The sequence below is a fragment of the Anser cygnoides genome, chromosome 6 (genome assembly GCF_040182565.1).
Source record: "Anser cygnoides isolate HZ-2024a breed goose chromosome 6, Taihu_goose_T2T_genome, whole genome shotgun sequence".
Taxonomy (NCBI): Eukaryota; Metazoa; Chordata; class Aves; order Anseriformes; family Anatidae; genus Anser; species Anser cygnoides.
In genome coordinates, this window is record NC_089878.1 from 16,677,993 (window position 1) to 16,699,742 (window position 21,750).

The window sequence follows — 21,750 nt, forward strand, 5'->3', positions numbered from 1 at the left end:
TTTTTCCCCTTTTGCAGCCAGAATAGTTTGGGAGCAGTAAGCAATGCTGAAACACAAAGACGACACAATTTTAAAACTACAGCAAGTGATGGAGGGACTCACACAGAAAATTCTCTAGCAACTGTAGACCTAACAAGCTTTAAGAACAACTTGATGCAGATCATTCAAGCAAACAAAGAAAGATGGAAGGAATTAGCAGAAGAAGGTATGATATACTAAGAAGGGATGTTTTTATAGTTTACTCCCTAATATCTCTTCTAATTTAATTTTTGATTTTCCCTCACCTTATAAAAATATATAGTTGTATTGTATTCATGGATTTTATTTCGTGTTTGTTTAGATGGCCCTGTTCTGTTCTCTCAGGAGGCATAGAGAGATGTAGGTAGCCAGGCTATGAGAGGAAATCCTACAGCCTGTGCAATAAGGCTCTGTGTTGCTCAGCTTATCTTTAGAGGGATGGTTTGAAAAAGTGCATTTTTGCTTATTAATCATAACTGACACTGACATCTGCCTTAAATGCCAAAATCAACAATTCAAAGTATGATGTGCTGCTGCATTTGTTAAGCAACATAAAAATGATACTTTGCTATTAGAAATGCTATTTGTTCCCCACTGTATGGAACAAAATTCTGTATTACAGGTTTTTTGGGACTATGCTGTAGGCAATTATTTAAATAACCCAAAATAAAGATTTTGGCAATAGCAGAGTGTATTAGACTCAAATAAGTCCAAAAGTGACTTTTGATTTGCCAGTTGTTAGTTAATAATGACAAACCTACATCAAGCATCTTAGTTCATGAGCCATAACTGAAAATTTTTCTGGGGTTGCAGTTATCTGAGTGAAATGATTTGTGATAATTGCTGTGTGAACACAATTTATAAGCTTAATCCAGGTTAACTGAATGCCATTTGAGAACATGTTGTCCACACAGTCTGTGCTGTTTCCAAGTAAGCACCTAGAACATTTTAGTATAGTGTTTCACTGCTGTGAAGAACTGTACATGATCTGATACTGGCTATCAGGAACGATACATTGGTATACAGTGCCAGCCTTGTCTCTCACTTCATCATCCAAAGCAGCATCTTTTTTTCTCTCTCATTAAGAGAATATTAAGTAGGAACAAGCTTCCATACTTATATGGTGATGATGAATTGAGAGTTAGGCAGAAGTGGCAGCTGAGGAGGAGGTGTAACTCATATTGTCACTTCTGCACAAGTATTTTCATATGATCAATTGTCTCTTTTGATATCATCCAACTAATACTGTGTGGTCAAAAGGACAAATTTATGATGATCCATGGATGGCAGGAGTAGGCCACGGACCACTTAGCTACAGCCTACAGAAATCAAACAGTCCTGGACTATCTATATCCAATATCCTTCAACGTGGAAAAATGGAGAACTTGCTGTCTGGAAGTTTGCCACTTCAGTTGCATATACTACTAACCAGCCAGTTTGATTTTGGTACATCAGCATTCTGCTACATTACCATGGAGGTGTACAGTGCTATCAAAAAGCTAATTTCTTCTTCATTTTCAGTACTTTGTAGTGCTCTATAAATTAGTGATAGATTTAATCAAGTTAAATGGGACTATTAACAGCCATAGAAAAGCCAGAGCTTCTCACAGTGAGAGATTTAAGAATTCTTTGAAGGTAAATGGTTGTTTCTGTATACAGTCAATCTTATTGTGAGGCCCAGTAAGATCCAAGAAATCAGGCAGGTTTTTTACAGTGAGAAACAGATTTATTAAAGTTCAAGACATCTATGGACCTTGTTGAGATTTTAGTTGTCCAGATTCTAGGATCCCCTTCTTTTCATCCACCAACTGATGAAGTATGTCTAGGTATTTCCTGAACAGAATTATGGGATTACAGTAGAACGTACGTTAGGAAAACTGATGGGTAAGTGGAGGTATCTGGTGTAGGGGCTAGACCTTGATGAATGATATCTGCTCTGTGTGATTTTGGCTGAATCGGTTTTGCAAAACCTCTGTGAGAACAAGGAAGAGATTTATAGAAAACTGCCCGCATAAAGAGGCTACTTGCAGCAACATCTGCAGTTGACTGGATCACGGCATGAAGACCTTCATGGTAGCTGGTTAGAATCTAGAGGGACCTTGTGAATAGTGAGAATACTTTTGAGTACAGGTTTCTATTTTTTTAATATACATATGCTAAGTTTTTTTAAATAAAAGCTATGGGGGGATTTTATAGGTTTTGTGAAAGTTATTTTCCATTCATGTTTTTGCATTGCAATTAAAACTTTTACTCCATGTGTGGTCACTAAGAGCTGCTGGAAAAGAAGAAAAGAAGTTTTCACTAAATTAATATCTTCTATGGAGCACTAAGGTAGCACATATGTTCCTTGTTACATAATAATAAGAAGCAATCTTCCCCCATTGGTTCAGACTAGCAATATATCTTCTCTGATGTTGCGCCCTGCAAAGACTAAAAATCCTTAATCAGAGTGTGCCAAATTAGCATGTAGTAAAGAATGAAAAAATGTTGAACCCTTTCCACTTGAAATTCCTTTCAGATTGCTCTCAAGTTTGACTAAGTCTGTAAGTGAATAGCCTGAGACCTTGAACCTGAGATAATTTGTCCTGTTCTGTCAGGATCTTATGCTAGGTTTTCTGAGTGTTGCTGAGAAGCCTTTAGGTTGCTCTGGACATATGTACAAAGCTGTATTTTATTCATATGTTAGTAGGAGCACCTACTGAGGGAAGAGATACCAGGGATAAATCACTGCCAGGTGAAAGGAATGTTGTTGCTGTCATTATTTCTGGAAAGATAATTTATTACAAACCCCAAAGAGCTGAGTGTGCCGAGAGGGTGACATGTATGAGGACAACATGCAGTGATACAAGCAGGCTGGCTGTTCGCATAGACCTCCAAACACTTCCTGAACTGTCTTTGAATAACAGTACTTTTGCTTTTAAAAGAACCATCTGCATTCTTGTCTGTAGGTCTGCAAACTCTATATGTTGTTCCCAGACCACCAGATTAGATCCCAGACTCAGGAGGAGTTATCTCTATAATACAGTGTAGTAATACAGATGAACAAAAAATATAAAAAAAAAACTAGCAATAATCCTTGCAGTCTCCTGAGCATGACCTGGACTTGCTCTACCTTCTCACCTTATCAGGGTAAGGCTACAGGTGGAGCACTGTCTGGGAGGCAGTTCAGTGGAGGCAGTGGGTGCTGACGTAGATGGTCTGACTCCTGTACTCAGACAGGCCAGAGCAGAAGACCAAGACACACTGGCAGGGTTGTACACAGGGCAGCTTTCTTGGAGATCCAGCAGGTCCAGCTGCTGGTGCTACTGCTCCCTGAAATGGTGCTCTTGAGACTGTTGACTCAGAGCAAGCAGCTTGTGCAAGCAGCAAAGTGCCTTATTTTGGGAAAGCCTGTGTTAATAAGGAAAGCGCTTATCTACCCAGGCAGCAGTTTGTGAGCTTCTTTACCAAACGGTTCACAAAATAAGATGGCTCAATTTTTCTTAAAAAAAAAAAAAAAAAAAAAAAAAAAAAGGCCATGTCTTGTATAATTGATGCAGAGTAGCTCAGTCCTCTATAGCCTAAGGGTCCTCAACCTTTCACCACTGGAGAATTAGAGGAATGTTTCTCAGGCCTTTCGGGGAATTATGTTACCAGGGAATTACCATAATGATCAAACATCTGGGATTCTAATTTGAAAGCCTTGATGTTTAATTAATATTCCAAGCCCCTAATCACCAGATAATCTGTCTTTGTTCAACCCAACACAGTGATAAAGAGACCATTTCTGCTTTTTTTCAACACCTAGTAGTGATGGCTGCTCCTATTTGAATTGTGATAGTTGTAGCAACAGAGATGAGTCTGAGAGGTTGTTACGTTAGGGAAGATGTTTGCTTAATGGATTTTAAGGTCTAGGAATTATTGGCCTATTGAAAAACCTGTAAGAAACAACTTGTTGGGAAAGATTTAAGTGTCATAGAAGATACTTCATGATGCAGTTATACTTAGAACATAGAAAAATTGCACACATTATCTTGACTTTACAGGTGAACAAACAGAGGCACAGACAGCTTAGGACACTCACCACAGGTCATACAATAAAACAAAGGAATGCAGTGTACAGACCAAGGGTCTAGCTGCCAGTTGGATGGGCCCATCATTAAAGCATGCTAACATTGTTCAACTTCAGGATAATATGACCAGCAGTGCTATTCATTCTTCCCGGTGTATGCTTATGTGATGAGTTAACTGTTACAGGACCTGAACAAAAGTTGCATTATTTGTATGGAAAGCAATCAGTGGCAAACTGTCCTCAACACCTTTTGCCTAAGTGCTGCATGGCTTGAAAAACTAAGCAAGGCTCTCACACTGTCTTGTGCTTAATTTTGATAAAAAAAATAAGAAAAAAAACAATTTGCATCTCTGTAGTGAGGATCAGCTTTTTTTTTTTTTTTTTTTTTTCCCCATGGGCTGCAGCTTTGAATAGCAAATGTCTCTTCTGAAAGACCTCGCCATCATACCTGCAGGCCCCCCTCAGGCACTTTCAGACCTGCATCCTTCCAGTCACAATAACCACAGGGTTCAGCTCCATTTTGTCTGAAAGATTATCTCTGCAGACTCCCTAATAAGAAGAGAGTAACAGCTGCTGAAATGCAAAAATCTGATGGCATATTAATCTGATTTAGCAGACACGAGGAGGGGCGGGTGTTAGGAGGATATGTGTGGCAGTCACGGAAACCGACTGACAGTTTGGCACATGAAATCTACTCTAATAGACTGTATTAATCTGTTGGAGAAAAATAAATTCAGAGGGCTAACAGAGCCCCGTGTAGTACCAGAGACAGTGATTTTAATTGCAGTGCTAAAATGTTTAGGTCACAAGCAGTTTTGAGCTAATGCAGAAAAGTGTTAAGAACTGTGGTAAGAGAAATTTTCTGAGGTCTGAGGAAGTACAGTGACTGGTCTGAGCCAAGAGTGGCAGGAAACATTTAGTATTTGTGGTGTCCGGTACATCAGACTGAGGAACTGTAACTGAACCCAAGAGCAGGACCTGTTACCTGTCCCCCCACAACATATACCAGTGGGCAATAAAGCCTTTCCTTACATTCCCTGTATGACATAATGCTGTGGCATCAAGTGTCACTGGATTATATGGTTTGCAGTAGTTTTTTATACTTCTAAATCTGTGATCAAATCTGCCTGAGGAGTTGAACATGGAAGGGGCTGGTGACTAGATAACTCTGTGGGTTGCTGTGATCTATTCTTGGGTTTGGAAAAGTCAGCCATGGTTGTTTGGGAACTCTTGGAAATTTCTTTAAGGAGTCCCAGAGGCACCAGGATCAGTCCTCTTGCTTTCTGCATAGTTTTGATCTTTACTGCTGCTCTCTTCCTCCTCTCTTTAAAATGGCTGATGCGAGAACATGTCTTTTGGGAAGACGCAGTTCCTTCCAGTGTTGTCCTGGGTTAGGTCTTTTGTCCCTACTTTGTGGAGTCTGGTTTTCCAGTAAAAAAGAAAACTGACAAGCCTAGAAATCAAACAAGTCTTGTAGTAATATATAAAGGGAGTCCATAACATCAAGTAGCATTCTTACTTAAAAATTCCTCAAATCATTTCATTCTTAGTGAAGCTGAACAGCCTTCCTCTCTAATTCAGTAGTTTGCTAATTCTTAATGCTTCAATGTCATTGCGTCTTTCCATAAGGGTAAATTATTATAGCTTATTTTCAACAGAGCAATAAAAATAGTGATGTGATTCAACAGACATTAGCTTTACTGGTGTATGATGCTCTGGCAGTAGCTGCCATTAGCTGGTGTTCCGCTTACATGTGGCTTTTGTGTTTTTCATCTCCACTCTTGGTAAGTCAGCACATGCTAAAGCAGTGCAGTCACTGGAGACAGAAAAGTCTCATTTAAGCCCTCTACTGTACAGATGATGGTAGTTGAAAGATCTGTTTCTTATTACAGAAAGACCAGGAAAAGAAAGTCAATGGACAGATGGAGAAGTAAAAAGAAAGTCCCAAAATGTAGAAAAGCTTCTTCACCACCTAGTAAACCTCATCCTGAAAATGTAGCTGTGCACACAGGCAGTAACGCAACTGAGCCAGTGGACATCAGTGCTGCAGCTGGTCATGCAGCCTCACCAGGGCTTGAGCAGCAGCAGAGTGGTGATACTCTGGAGACCACGGGGTCCTGCAGTTAACTCCCAGAGGCACAGTGCTAGCCAGAGCTGTATGACAGTTCTGGTGGTCTATGAAAAGTTCAGTCCTTCCTTGGACTGACAGGAATTCAGCACTCCAATGCAGTCCAGCAAACAATAGGTAACCGGTATGTCAAATTTTTACGACAAAATAAAGCTTCCAGCCATGTTCATTGCTGGCACTGGGAAACTTCATGAGGACTTAGCCTATTATTTTATTTCTTTAATAAGAAATCAGTGAGAATCCTACAACATTCTCATAAATAAAAACACAGTACAAGGTACTTTTATTGAAAAAAGGTTAGGATGTTTAGATGGTTTATTTATTTAAAAAATCTCAAAGCAACTAAAAGGTCACATTTGTCTAAACAAAGCAAGAAGTGAGGAGGATCTCAGCTGCTCTGCAGCGCTCACAGCTACCAACACTTTCTTGTTCAGCTGTGAAACAATACAAGGTGGGCTCATAATCAACAAGTACAATATTTATTTAAAGAACTTGCTTCAATTTTCAGACACTTATTAAGTCAAAAAAAGGTGACATAACGAAAAAGTAGTAGTATTTGGTCAAAGAGGGAAAGAAAAGAAGTCACCTTCAGTAGTTAACACATTTTCTGTAGATGCAAAAAAAAACACAAAACAAAACAAAAAAAAACAACTACTAACCAACCAACTAACCAAACAAAAATGCACAACCAAACAAAAACCCCACAAAAGCTGAAACTACTGAGTAGCAGAATTTTTCAAGTATTCTGAAACCTGGCTGTTGCATCACAACTCCTGCCAGTTTTCCAAACAAAGGAATGCATGACAATTACTTTGCCAACATCCCAGCCTAAACACATGAGAAGAAAGATACCACTTATGCCATGTTTATTTATCAGACGACATTGTTTCTTCTCATGAAAGACAGTGATTTAAGGCAGGAGTTCAGAAATGGCAGAGAAGTACTGAAGAGAGGGATATGACTGAGCCATCCCTAACACATCTGTTAGGAGAAGAACGTTTTACAAACTCAAAGAAATTTTGCTGAATAACACTTGGATTCTTGTAAAGAAAACAAAACCAAACAATTGAAAATATGTAAATAAGCCTGGCTCCAGGCACTCTAACCAAGTTAAAACAGGGAGAGCAAAAATGGTAGCAACAATAATGCCTGCCCTGAGTTCACTGTAAAGCATACTTGTGCCTGCCTTTATCTGAATGGGTGTGATATTATTAAGATGCTCAGTGTCCAAAAAAGAGATGTGTGTTTTTTAGAAGGTGTTGTGGTTTAAGCCAGCAGGATTATTCAACAGCCTGCTGCTGCCACTTTTGTAGTAGTAGTTGGTGGCTGTTCTAGAATATGAATGAGAAAGGGAAGGTGAATGGGAAGGTGTCCAGCCTTGTTCCCCACCGAGATGGGGTCCCTGTGGAGAAAAGGTAAAGAGTGTACTTGCTAATAGGTTCCATGAGAATTTACCTGAGGTACAAGAATGACACTAATACTGGCTACAAATACTGGATAAGGTTTGTGGTCAGTGTAACATGAGCATATGCTATATACAAACTGAAAAAACCATAAACAACCTTAGACCAGCCCTTGGAGTTGACAAACAACAAGAAAAGGGTTACAAAAAACAACCTTGAGAGCAAATAAATCAGCGTTGTGCTGGCAAGTATTAAAATAATATAATGCTTATAACAAATTATAAACAAATTTGTTCTTACACACTCTGGTCAGATCTGTTGTTATCTCACCCATTTGTGCCCACACAGGGGACCAAAAGGACTGTTGCAGTTTAACCCTGCAGGCAGCTCAGCACCACACAGCCATTCGCTTACTCTCCCCGCATCCAGTGGGATGGGGGACAGAACTGAAAAGTGCAAGAATTTGTGGGCTGATATAGGGACATTTTAATAAGAAAGAAAGAAGGAAAAAAAGTAAAAACCAACAGCAACAGCAATAAAACCATCAATAACAACAACAAAATAAACAAAGCAAGTGATGTAAATCAGTTTCATGGGACAAAAGCCTTAGGTAGGTAGATTATATAACAAATGACAGATGCTTTAATTAACATATCTGGATTGAACATCACATTTGCTTCAAGTCGTGCATACTTATTTCTTAATGTCTTTAGTCCAACCACTTCTTTGTACGAGCTGTACTGAAGGGTGTAGAAAAAAAGAGTACTTGTCCAAGTTTCAGAAGTCCAAAACAAGTCTAAATTCTGTAGAAAAACTGCCTTTTGAAATTGCTCAAATTTGAAACTTCTTGAGTTTCTTAAAAGTATCCCAGAAAGTATAAGAACTTGAAAGGAAATTATTTAAATATTCTGTGCTTCTGCACCTCACCTCAGGTTTGGAAGTCTTCCTTTCCATCCCATTTCACAGGCCAAATTGCACCTCAAAGGGACATTTCTTTGGATTCAGGAAAATGATGTTACAGAGATGCCAAATGGATGCCCAATGCTGACTGTGGTGGAAATGTGATTGCAGTCTGAGATGCAGAAATATTCCTCTCCCTAAGTCATCAAATTCAATCACTTTTGGTCTGGATTTGGACTGGTCACTCATGACCAAAGTTTATTTCCAGAGCTTTGCCTATTGAAGAAAATAAGTATCCAAATGCTTGGTTTACTTCTGTAAGACTGTGGGCACAGCCAAGTTAGTAATTTTATGCCATGACATGTGGCTATTTTGTGGAGGTATTTTTCAAACTGCAATGCTTTCTCTTTTTAAATTGGTAGTATTTTGTATCTTCTGTATTAGCATACAGATTCTAAAATTTGAATTTATGAAATTGATTCCAATAACAAGAGAAATAGTGCCTTCATGAACATGTACAGGTTATTTGTATCACACTTTTCAGCCTGTGTCACAGGATTTCCATTCGCAGCTTTATTTGATCTTCTGGTTTGTCCTGGTGCTTCCTCTGTGCTGTTCTGTTCTGTCTCCTTTCACTCTGGGCCATTTCATTTGTACTTTTCTCCAAGTTTCTGCAACAGAGCATGGAATAGAGCATTCCATTAGTTTGTTGTTGTTGTTGTTGTTGTTTTTTTTTCCTATAGCTTCTCTCCCCTGAAGCACTATTTTCCCCATATTTCCTCCTTCCTATTCTGTATGTGCCACTAGCCATAATGGCAGCAGAACTGGACTGCATGTATATAGCCTTCTGATTTTTTTTTTCCCAGCCAAAACTCTGTGTAGCTGCCTTGGACTTTTCCAGCCTGGGAAGCCAACTTCCTTCAGGGCTTCGCTTCAGTTCTGACACCTGCCCCTTCCTGGCAAGGTGTTCCCCTCCATGCCCTTTCTCTGTTGCAGAACTGGTGAGCTCTGCCCCTCCCAGTCCTGTTGTGGTAAGCACCACTGCTGGTGCTTCATCATGGGGTCCTTCTGCTCACATCCTTCAGCTTACAGTGTGTTTGCTGCTGCTGCCTCCAAATAAAGATGTCCAAATTGGAGGTTAAACCGGAAAGCAGACCACTATGGTTCAGTTGCAATAGTGTAATCAGGACCAGAATCTGACCCTTATTTAACACACTGATGCACGTCTTCATGCAGAAAGTTTATGTTCACAGTGTTCCCATATGCAACTCAGTCACTACTCTGAAATCAAACAACTGTGGCATGTCCTTCATATCTAATTCACATATTTTGTTCCCTCTTTGTAGAAGAACTTGTGAGAAATGTTGATGAACAGGAAAAAGACCAGAGCAGAAATTCCACAGATGCACAGTTACAGGAAGAGACAAGAAGCATACAAAATGAGAGTAGTCAGGGAAGCGATGGTACAACCTGTCCTACCAGATCCATCGTCCTACAAGTAGTCACTTCCGACACTTCTCTGAGTGATGAATCCAACTCAGAAAAATGCACTAACTCTGATCCGAACCAGAAAGATCTCACCGATGCCCAGCAAGAAACACAGAATACAGACCCACTGAATGGTAATACTTCTTCACAAAGCACCAGTCAATCTAATGAAACTGTCCAGGGCGAAGCTGCAGCAGTATCTGGTATCTCCTTGTCAAACACTGGCAGTAGTGAAATATCAAAACAAGGTGTTGTAAAACCTCCTGGATAAGAAAGTTGCTTCAGGCAATGTAGAAGCAATAGTGTCCTAAACCCATCAAATAAAAGAGCTTTGATATAAGCAAGTATAATCTTCTTGATATTAGTTATTTGGTATTTTGTAGAAAGTCCTTCATATAAAATACCAAGACTTTTAGTTGAACTGCAAGAATTATCTTAAAATAATTTATAGGTGCATATTGCAATTAAATATGCTTCCTTACTGAAGAATGAAGTAAACTTTCAAAATAGAACTATCTAACATTTTGTAATCATTGTGCTATTAAAATGCACAACCTTAGTTTAGGCACCTAATATGACTACTATGTTGTAAAGTACATCCTTTGTACTAAATACAATGTGAATATTAATCTAACTTTGATCAATTTATGTAGATGCTATTTCCTAACAGTAGTAGGCCTGGGACTGGGTCATGCTCTTAATACAAAAGATCAGTCTCCTGGCTGTAGTTTCCAGGACAGGCAGAGCAGCCAAAAAAATCCTATAATGTCACAATACTTTTTTTGGAATGTAAGTATTTTATCACAAGCTGACTGTGGTTTAGTATCTGATGATTTTAAAACATTATCAAGTTCAAGATGCCCAAGCAATATGATTAGATGTTAGCAATGTAAAAGAAAGACATAGTGCAATTTTATTTTATTTTCATACGGTCTGAATTTGCTTATTGTTAGAATAAATTTGAGGTATTAAGGTAACAGGAATAATCAAAGCATATAATGGCATTTGTTTTCTTCGCTTCTAATTAAAATGTTAAACTCATTAATAATTTTATGACAGTGAGCCTTGAAATACTGTGCCAGAAATATGGCATTGTCTGAGCAACAGCACCGAAGTGCTTATGAAGCTTAGCTTAGACATAAGTATATGACTTGGCGTATTTCTAAAAAATCTTTTTTATGGAGAACTCCCACTTATTCTGGAGTTCAACGTTCTACCCAATTTCAGTGCTCCCATGCTTTTGTTGTTGACAGATTATTTTTTTTTTCCACCAGCAATAACAGATGGTTAATTTAGGGTGCTAAATCAAAATATTTACACTAAAATTAATTCCACAGCATTTGATTCCACAGCATCTAATAATTGACGTTTTTGTCTTTGACATGCATTTTTTTGTACCATTTTTTCTGTTAAGGTCCAATTTGAAATTTAAGTACCTTAGAAAAGTTTCCCATCTCCTGGGCGAGGAAGACAGTAGGAAAAATTACACCTGTTGTATTTCAAGCTGAGAAGAATGCCATTGTGGTGTAGCTGTCCTTGAGGGTCAGTAGATGATTTACGAACGTAAATGTTGTTTGTGAAATCAGATACGACTTGGCATGCAATTTTTGCACTCTGTTGCCTTGTGAATCTTTAAAATCAACCTTTCATATGAGAGTAGAGGTTTCTTACTTTGGAAAAAAAGCTAATCTTTTTCTGAGGAATTCATTTGCCAAGGCAGGAAATTTGCTACAGAAGGCCTTATGTTTTAACACTTCAATCTACAAAATTTATAAAAAGGGTAGGAAGTGGTCGAGTTTGTAATAGTTTATTTCCAGTGACAAATGTCATCTAGAAGGTATATTTTTTCTTGAAGATGGTAAAAAAGATTAATAACAGGATTTCCACCAATCCAAGGAGGATTCTTCTCTTGATATGTCAATAGTCAAAAACAGTTCAGATGAATAATGGTGCAGAAATGAGAGAGAGATTCAAATGTTTTCTGGAAATAAATAGTGCTGGTAGTGTCCTGAATGAAAAACCAAAGCTTATACAAGGACAGCACTCAGCCCTTGCATCTCTAAAAAGGCAGCAGTACCTAAACCATGGAATAATAAGAAGTCATGGAAAAAAGGGAGATATATCAGGAGACATGATGCATCAAGTGATCCAGCACACAGTAGGAGAAGCAGCAAATTATTTTTCAAGGCAACTCCAGAGGCTGAGATATGGGCCAACACACGCTTACTGGTATTCACCAATTTACGCCTGAGCCATGATGGATTTTCTAGCTGATCGACACAGAAAGTTTTAGTATAATAATGTATGCTTCTCTACTGAAACTAAACATCTGTACCTGAAAAACCTAAACTGTTGCATACTTTGGAAGTGAAATGGAACTGAAAGGATCTTTTCTCCAAACTGCTCTACACTATATGCTGTGCCTTTCCTCCTGGTGAGAATATGTGAGAAGCACAGGCTACAGCTCATGCTGTTGATAGAACACGCGCCCAGCTATGGCACATTCTGAAAAGTTCTTCAAAATACATTGGAAACTATTCATCTGCTACAGTTTGTTAATGAATGCAGTCATCAGTTCTTGCTGCTGTCATGGTGAATGACACTGTTACTCAGCGAACGTATGTGTTCCCAGGTCATTGCATCTTGCATTCTAGAATAGTGGCTTTTCACCTGTTTAGACCTGGGAAACCTTAACGTTTTTCCAGTGGACATGCACATCCTTAGTCACGCAACTTATGCCTACAGAAAATAAGACAGCATTTTTTTTAGTCTCGTGAACCTTTCGTGGACTCTGTCACAAGTAATTCCCGGTCCCTTCAGTCAGAAAACAACAGGATGAGTCTGGATTTCTCTTTTGCTTGAAGAGCTTTCTGGTTTACACTACCACAAGTATTTAATTGAGTACTACAATGGATAGAATAAAGATATTGACTAGGTTTTGTTTTTAAAGGCATCTGATATTTGAAGGTCTTTTCAGTTGTCATTTTATGTAGCAGATACTTCTATGAAACTTCTGTTCTTTGCAGTATGTTGAATTGACTCTCTGCCATCTCCTTCAGAAATTGTGTTCACATGCCAGCGTAGATAAATCACAGGAAAGTGGAGAGCTTGATGTTTTGCGTGGTTTCTGTAGCATATCAGTGTCAGTCTAATACTCTCTGAACAAGCTCTTTCAGATATTCCACAGATCAAGGGTGCAATGTTTAATATTAAATTTACTTATCTGAAGTTATTTGATATTACATTGCCCTTGCCCATCTCCACTGAGCCTTCTTCCATTGTTAGGGTTTATTGGTCAGTCACAATGTCATTTATGTTTCATTTTTATTTCATCAAATAGTTTGATTTATACTTTAATAACGTTTAATTCTTGCATTGTCCCTATTTTCTCAATATTTAAATCTGTCATAGAAAGCTATTTTGAATACTTTCTGGTCTTTTGAAATGACTTACAGAGCAACTATGTCATCATATTCTTAGAACTTTCTTTCCTAAGGACAGATGATTAGCCATATTACTATTTCAGTGAGAAATTTGACTACATACTATTTAAATATGATATTTTAAGTCAGCAGAAACTCTTTCACAGAATTTCCCATTTAACATATATTTTTCACAAATTGATGGGATATTAAAATCTCCTGTCAAGTGCAAATGATGAAACAGAGAGACATTTGTATATACCGAATATGTATCTTATCTCAAATTGCTTCTGGTTTTCCTGGATGGAACATATTTCTCACTATGTGAAAAAAATGTGATTTAATTGAAACTGTATTTTCTAATGGAAAATACTGAATTTATTAAAACAGTTATTTTTTAGTTCAAGAATTAAGTGAGAATTTTTTGTTACATATGAGAAATATTTTAAATGTATATTTAGAAGATCTTCTTAAAGTAAAAATAAGATTGCAAATAAGAAACTGGTGTTGCAAATTTTACACAACATTCTTCACTAATTCATAATTTAAAAATAACCAACATTAAAAAATATGTTTTGCAATAGCTCTGATGATTTTGCAGGAGACTCAGGGTGGATGAAAACTGAAGAGTAATGACTGGCTTTTGAGTGCTGACCATCAGGACTGAGAGACTCACTGCAGTCTTGGCTGCAACACATTTATTCTAAGAGTCCAGTACTGTCCAGAATGATGGAATTGTTAGGATAAGGTAGTATTTGTGCATGGAATTGGACACATCAAAGGAAAACAACAGTGCATGTTTCCCTCTCCAACCTTTATATAAATTCTTAAGTCTCACAGGAAGTATGAACATAGAATATACCATGTCATCATAATTAACTATGTTTGTTTTCTCATTAAAATATTTTTTCCATGGGAATAAAGAAAGGCTGGGGAAAATAATACAGAACAGTCAGGAAGAGTAAAAATCCAAAATAAAAAAATACAGCAGTGTATGTTTCCATGCAGGAATAAATGCACATAGAAATGAGAACAGACTTGAGAAAGAGAGAAGCTAACTGTGGATACCAGGAATCTAAGAATTAAAGAATATATATATATATACACACACATATATATATTTTTATATATACATGCATATTCCTTCTAGATTCGGCCTTGACTAGGAACCACCATTACTCTTAAATGTTATTTTACGTATCTCATCTACTGTTCCTCCATGTGGAGTAACAAGTACTTTTCTATTACTTTTCCTCTGCTAATGGCCAGCAGACTCACACAGGACACTTTTTCAACCAGGGCAATTTTCAGCAGAATGCTTCACTTGCAAGCAAGCAGAAGGTAGCATACATAAGACATTGTTTTCATGATGATTATTATTTTTTTTTCTTGGTTTTCAAATTAGAGTATTTTAATCATTTTAAGAAGCACTATATATTTATCAGGGCATTATTAACACTCTCCATACAAAATCTTTCTACCTCTGAACTTTCTGCCAGCCCTGTACTAAGGATGGGGGAAGCAGGCTAAAGCAATGCCCAAAGTGCTTGCTGACTCACCCTGGGTGGAGAAGCAAGCTCCTGGGTGCTCTGGGGCTGGGAGAGAGACCTGAAAGTAGGTAAGGAGAAAAGCAACATAGTTATTCAGATTTAATTTCATATGTCAGCGGTCATTGTCCTTTATAAAAAACAGAAAACTAACTCTCGGCGTTCTGTAGGAAAGCAATTGCAATATAACAGGGATGGAAAACAAAGGTAATCACAGGGGAAGATGATCTGCCTTCTTGGATACTGTCACCAAATAGTTAGGCATACTATGAGAGGGTTCTCTGTTAAAAAAAAAAAAAAAGAGAGAGAGAAAAGGGATTGTTTTCCTTTCCTCATATCACATCTCTTTCTAGGGTTAGTTCTCATATGCCATCACATTTTATTACCAGGTTTTGTTCTGCCCCATGTCCTGGTCAGTGCAAAGGGAGAACTGGGCACTGGTAGGAGAGCTCAGCTTGGGACTGAATGCTGCTTTCCTCTGAAGCACCTCTGTCCTTTCCACAATCTCACTGTCATTTAATTGAATGTCACAAGATTAAGTGGAACTATTATAAGGTGATTTTTTTTTAAGTGATGATCTTCCTTTTCTCCTGAGTGATTTATTAATTAGAACATTCATTTAAAAACTGCTTATGTTTTATTAAACAACTCCATGTTTCAATGATTTATAATGGCTAATTGGCACGCTTTTAACTTTTCACTCATGATGATAGCCACATTAATCCTTAATATCAAAATGTAAAGGAGACAATAAATCTCTGATAAAACAGATTACCAGTAACTTTGTCCCATGTGACAGTAGAGGACTATCCAGTCACAGCGAGTTATAGAAAGCATGCAGAGCCTTCAGCAGTCACTATCTGAGAGCCTCTGGAGGATAACCAGGTAAACCAGCACAAACCTACACCAACAACATGCCAGTTTAATTTATGGCCATGTGGGAGGCATCAAGTTATCATCCATGCCGTGCAAGTGCTGGTGGCAGCTCAGTCTTGTGGCAGCCCTTTGGTGCTCAGCTGCGTTTTGCTGTGTCGGGCGGAACCCTTCCTGTCTGTGCAGAGCAGGTCAGATCACAGCTCTGTGTGCTGCTCGTGGTGTTCCCCATGTGTGGCTAAACAGAGCTGCAGGGCTTTGGGAGCCTGGGCCTGGCAGAAGCAGCTGTGTTCGTGCCGAGGATGAAGACGGAGGGAAGGTGATATTAAAAGATCAAGTGACGTGCTAGTAAAAAGAACACGGATTATGAGATAAAAGCTGTTAGTGACCATTCGGAGGTTGCTGTAAAATTGGCACACTGACACACTGAAAGTTATGTATGGGTTAGAGTTCACTGTTTTGTTTCTACGAAGATTAATGCATTTTCATTTACATCAATACATTTTTGTTTCTATGAAGATACACAGTGCCTGTTTCACAAGGCCTTCACAGAACACTCTCACTCCTAAAACCATGGTAGTCAGTTGAAGTCAAGTATGAAAATTAAATATTTAGAGCAATAGATTGTGCTTTCATACCCCTCCCCACCTCCTCTTTTTTTTTTTTTTTTATGGATAATAATAAAAGTTTTTCTGAATCCCTCCAAAAATAACTGCAGGCAGGAAGATCTGGAGAAAATTTTGTTCTAATTCATTTTACTTCATTTTATAAGGCTTCAAAATACTTTAGAGACCTGGCTGTCTATCAGCCACACACACTACATTCACCTAAGAAAAGCGAGGGGAAGAACACCAGTTACAGAGTGGGCAGCATCCTGGCAATGAAACCATTGGTAAAAACCAGTAACAAAATTCTCTGGTTTACTGTGACGCAGTGGTGAAGTCATAGCTATTTCCCATGCTATTCCCCATGCTATTTCCCCATGCTTATTCGCATGAGCTCCCATTCCTCTCTTCTTTCTTTTCTAAACTCTGAGCCTCTTCTTCAGCTTTGACTTACTGTCTTTCAATTTTCCATTTGAATTGCACATCAACTGCTTTCCCTTTTAGCTACTCGTGCTTTTGGGTTTTGTCTTTCAAAAGTCTTCCCCAACCTGTATTTTTATTTCTGTAGCTTTTCCCCTTCTCCCAGCTCATCTTTGTTACTTTTGAGACTCTGTGCTTTTCCTTTTTCACATTTTCAGTTCAGCATTATTAATCACTGGTGGGACCACTCCATTCATTGGTTAAAACAGAGAAGTTACCATACAGCTAGTAAATAATACTGTAAGGTTGTTGCATTTCCCCCATGGCTACCATCCAAACTCAGTTTATAATTTTCCCAGCTGTAGTCATTCAAAATCACTCAAGGAATAGTTTAAACAAGAACTCAGTATTATGATTAGAAGTTTGAAATCCGTATTGTATCACTTAGTTTGAAAACTACTCTTGTCACTCGATATCATTTCTCCTATCTGATTGAACTAATTGAATTTTTAATACTTGACATTGACATCTTCCACTAAGTGAAACTTGCCCCTATTTTTAATGCCTACATCGAAGAGGATTCAAACAGCACATCTCTGCAGATGGTGAATTTTGACTTTCAATAAGTTGGAAGATTAAAAAAATAACACTTCATTACTGCTTGTGTAAATGTTGTATTTTTGTTTCATGGTGTGTGGTCTATTGCTTTCATTCTATCTTTTGCCTTTTGGATAAACCACAATGATTAGTTAAGTCAGTCCTATATTTATTTTAGTAAGAAAGAAGTTAAAGAAAGCCATGACTGAAACCTCACTTTAACCTTCAGATAGAAAAGGGAGAAGAGTTTCTGCTTGTCTAGGGCTGTGCAAGTGCTATTTATTTGGTATACTTCCTTGCTTGATTTCCCAATAACATTCTTTTTTTTTCTTTCAGGTGAGCCTATACACTGTAAGAAATCAGAAGATATAGTAAAAGCCACTGAGCAAAAACAAGCACTGGTACACAACTAGATTTCCTATTTCTTAAAAGCTTCTGACATTTCAGGCAGGACAGGTAATTTTGATATTTATTTCCTATAAAGAGGAGAGATTTATATGATAAGGATTCACTTATTGTTATTATTATCCTCTTTGGTCTATTCCTGTTGTGGTTTTATTACAAAATTTTGAAACTGGAATATGCTATAGCCCACTCTATGTCCCTTTAAAAGTTATTCAATACAATAGAAGGGAAACCCAATACTTTTACGTGTCTGAATTTTTCATGTGAGACTAAATAATCATGCAATAATAAATCCTTGATTCAATTATATTAAATACTGTGAGTAATAGTAGTTAAAGGCCTATTGTTTACAAATTTTCATTTGAACCCTGTTGCAGGAGAAAAGAAGAACACTGTCTGTTCCTGCACCTGTGCTCTCAGAGGCTGTTATCTGTCACCTTATTCTTGGATCATCCTGTTTCTGTGCAGAGTGATTGGACAAAATGATCAAAAGTGTAAAACATTAAACCCTGAGCTGGTAACTCAAGGCACTTAACAACTCTCAAAATTTCAGTTGTATTTGTTGTTGTTATTTCCTCTTCTATTCTGCTTTCTTAAACTAGCCAAAATGATTTTTTCAGCCAAAGTTGGACCTCGCTCTGTTGTATCACTGACACCAGACATTTCAATTAATCATGAGACATGTGAAAACATGGCAATGATCATCTGCACTGGATTGCTGTTACATGTCACTGCTACTGGCATCCAATAGAAGTGGAAAGTCAAAATGAGATGTTGCTATAGACACTTGTTCATGCAACCATGCTGCATGCAACGTTGAAGTTCTACTCGTTAGCTTCCTTTAAATATCTGGAATTAAAAATATGTAGACTGTGTGGGAAGTTCTAGAGTTGTACAGATGAGCCTGCGTGAATGATGACTCTTTCCCTTTGCGGTGGCTGCCATATGGAGAGAAATGGTGTTTAAGAAATCAGTATTTGAAAACCTCTTTAAAATTAATTAAATAGCATCCAGTATTATGATTAAAACATTCTCAGTCCAACAGTGTTTTCTCAGATGTCACAGCAGTGGTGTCAGCCCTACCATGAAGCTGGTGCTTATTGTTTTGTAGGCGGAAGAGACTGCTACATGAATACCTGGAAATTGCTTCGTTTCAGCAGAGTTCTGCCTCTCAGGCAGAACTGGAAGGTGGCACTAAGACCTTATATCATGGTTTTTCTCAAATGCAAAGTTGATGACAAGTATGCAACAAAGTCCTTCCTTGCCTTGTTTCATTAAAAGAAAACACCAGAGCATCTTTCTCTGAGAGGCAGCGAAAGCGGAGCACGCAGGCGGTTACCTCTGCGAGAAGTCTCAGGATGAGCCATCTGGCCCCAGCTGTGCCCGGAAAGAGACTTCATGTTCATCTCTGCTTCCCTCAAGCTGCACGGGCCCCTCGGCTTGCCCCTTGGCCTCATGCAGCCCGCCAACGACCTCGTTGCAACAACCGCTGCAGCCTACCAGGAATCCTCCACCCCCCTCTTCAGGTTGTACGCTCGCGGGTGAGTTGGGTCACTGCATTCCCCGTTCCCCTTTTTGGACCCCGTGGTTATTACCTCACTGACCAAAAAGTCTGCAATCAGCCATGGTCCACTCTGAAGAGGACTCGTGGAGGCAGTGGCTCTCCCCTCTACGCAGAGGCCTGTGTACTACTCACCTGCTGCTTCAGGGATCTAACCAGAGCTCACGCGTAACATAGGCACCAGGCTCAGCCTCAATAAAGACACGTTATCCCCCAATTGAAGAAGGAATAGTAAACCAATCACCCCATATGGAGGGAAGCGTACACATCCATACCTTTGACTGTCTCCTTTCTGACAGCACAACCATTGAAATTGAGCTGGGAACAATACAAACTCTGAGCCCTGGGATAAGGGCATGCCAAAAGGTGGAATTTCTGTTGTTGAATATGTAAGCCATATACACACTATGCATAATTAGTATGCATAGTTTTAACTTAAGAAATATTTGTGCATATAGGTTGTAAAAAGTGCATTTAAACTGTTTTGTGTATCTGGTCCAGGGCTTGTATTTGGCATGGACAAAGTTCTGTACAGTGCAGTTAAAGAATGAAATGTTAACGAATGAAATTGTATCATATATGTTATAATGCAATTGATATTTTTTGCTAAGAGTTAAGAATTTATATATTATATGCCAGTGTTTGAGCAAATCATTAGTAGCCTGGATCACTCCATGCACCTTTGCAATCCTTTTCGGGGAATGTTGGGCAAATTTTTTCCTTTATAATGAAATGTAAACCATCTTATGGTTTCTCATAGTCATTATGACAAAAGAAGCATATTGTTTATATCAGACTTTTTTTTTTTTTTAAATGTAAATTGCCATATCTTGTGGCAGTAGAAAATCTTCTTTAAGATCTGAGAATTTTGGTTTTATGTCTTTTCTCTCGAAACATGGGACCTTATTTCAGATGTGTTGAGCATCTGCAGTCCCACCAAATTTGAAAAGATCAAAAGATGACTGGTATTTTTAAAAATTAGGCCAGTTATATCTTTGTAATGTTCTTCAATATCGTGATTTATGCTTCATCGACAACAGAAGTCAGGAGCAATCCAAATGTAATGTTCTTATTGTATTTTCAATTTCAGACTTTTACTGTAGTTGAAGTTGACTTTTTCTTTCTGTATCTCTGTCCCATCACCATTGAGATACTCTGCAGAAGTTTTCTCCTGGAAATAGAAGCAGAAGTTATAGCTGATTCTGCAGTCTACTGGGAGCATCCTGTGGGGCTCTTGGTGTCCTGTTGTTATACCCGGTCCCGTGATCTCCCACTGCAGAGGCTAGGAGGAATTCCTGATCTCATAGGAGGTACTCAGTGCCTGCAGATCTCCTTCATTAATATAGAAATGTGAGTTGTGTATAAATATTCCTACTTGCTCATTTGTATTCAGTTTTAATCACTGTGGTAGATGTTACTGAAATACAAGCAGAGTCCTTATTTTTTCTTTAAAGCCAGCTAATTCTCTTTCTTTCTTCCTTTATTCTTAGCAAGGTTTTATCTGGACATGACCCAAAGCTTACTGTGTTATTTGGATGAGGAGAAATTTACTTTGGTGGAGAAGACCGTAATAACCAACATGTGTTAGCTAAGGCTTTGACCTTGGGTGGAATTCACATTCAGATGGCAGAGAGGCTTCTTGTTGGGGCCTCTCCTGAACAAGAATTTCTCTCTGAAACCTGCAAGGCTGCACTACCAAAACACTGCATGGGGCCATAAGAAATGGTGTTTGTATATGCATCTCTCCCACAGCATTATGGGCATGTATCCCTGCATCGAGCACACTGAGGAACTGTAGCTGTAGATTAGCCCTCAAGAATTTTATTTTGTATTTTTATCTTGAGATATCTGACAAATATATTATGTAATATTGTTATGGGTTATGATCTAGCCAGTATTTTTTTATTTAATTTTCAACAAGGCAATCTACAAATGTGTGTTTTTATTCTGCTGTATTTGTCCGTATTTCCTATGATGATATTCCTAAATAAATTTGATTTGAGGGCAAGGATCGTGAAGCTATTGAATGCTAGTTACAAATTTGCTTTACTGAAGCATTGCTCATTTGCATATGATTGCCTTTGGAAAGTGACAGATCATAAATGGTTGTTTCCACACCTTTTGCCTGCTTGCAGCTCCATGCTTTTTCCGTAACTGTGCCAGTCTGCCATACAAACTCACTTGCATCTCATAGCACTCTTGAAAACAATTTCTCTCAGTAAGCTTTTCCTTCTTAACCTTTACTGCTAAAGTAGCCCTCATATGAAGGAAGCCATAACCAATAAAGCAGTATTTTCTCCCCAAAATTTTAACCATGGGCTGGCATTGTTGA

At 38.3% G+C, this 21,750-nt stretch overlaps 1 protein-coding gene and 1 long non-coding RNA gene across 10 annotated transcripts in view; one reads left to right on the forward strand and one right to left on the reverse strand.

Annotated features, from left to right (window-relative positions):
* PDE1A (phosphodiesterase 1A) overlaps positions 1-21,426 on the forward strand; it is a 183,596-nt gene extending 162,170 nt beyond the window's left edge. For 5 of the 9 annotated variants that reach the window (XR_010832194.1, XR_010832196.1, XR_010832195.1 and 2 more), the window contains 3 exons: positions 18-205; positions 9,847-17,160; positions 17,789-17,909. Coding sequence is in view for 3 of the 9 variants with exons in the window: in XM_013171643.3 (XP_013027097.2) it covers positions 18-205; positions 9,847-10,122; positions 17,789-17,865 (541 nt within the window). In the remaining 6 variants the exon portion in view is untranslated. Of the gene's footprint in view, positions 1-17; positions 206-5,961; positions 8,247-9,846; positions 17,161-17,788; positions 17,910-18,234 lie in introns of those variants that run through there. The other 4 variants (XR_007162441.2, XM_013171643.3, XM_013171647.3 and 1 more) reach the window with 4 other exon arrangements.
* On the reverse strand, positions 8,237-16,733 carry LOC125182505 (uncharacterized). The gene is made up of 3 exons (XR_007162444.2): positions 16,658-16,733; positions 14,970-15,018; positions 8,237-9,171 (listed from the first exon to the last, which is right to left on the reverse strand). It is a non-coding gene; the product is annotated as an uncharacterized lncRNA (long non-coding RNA).
* Positions 21,427-21,750: the final 324 nt, after the last annotated feature.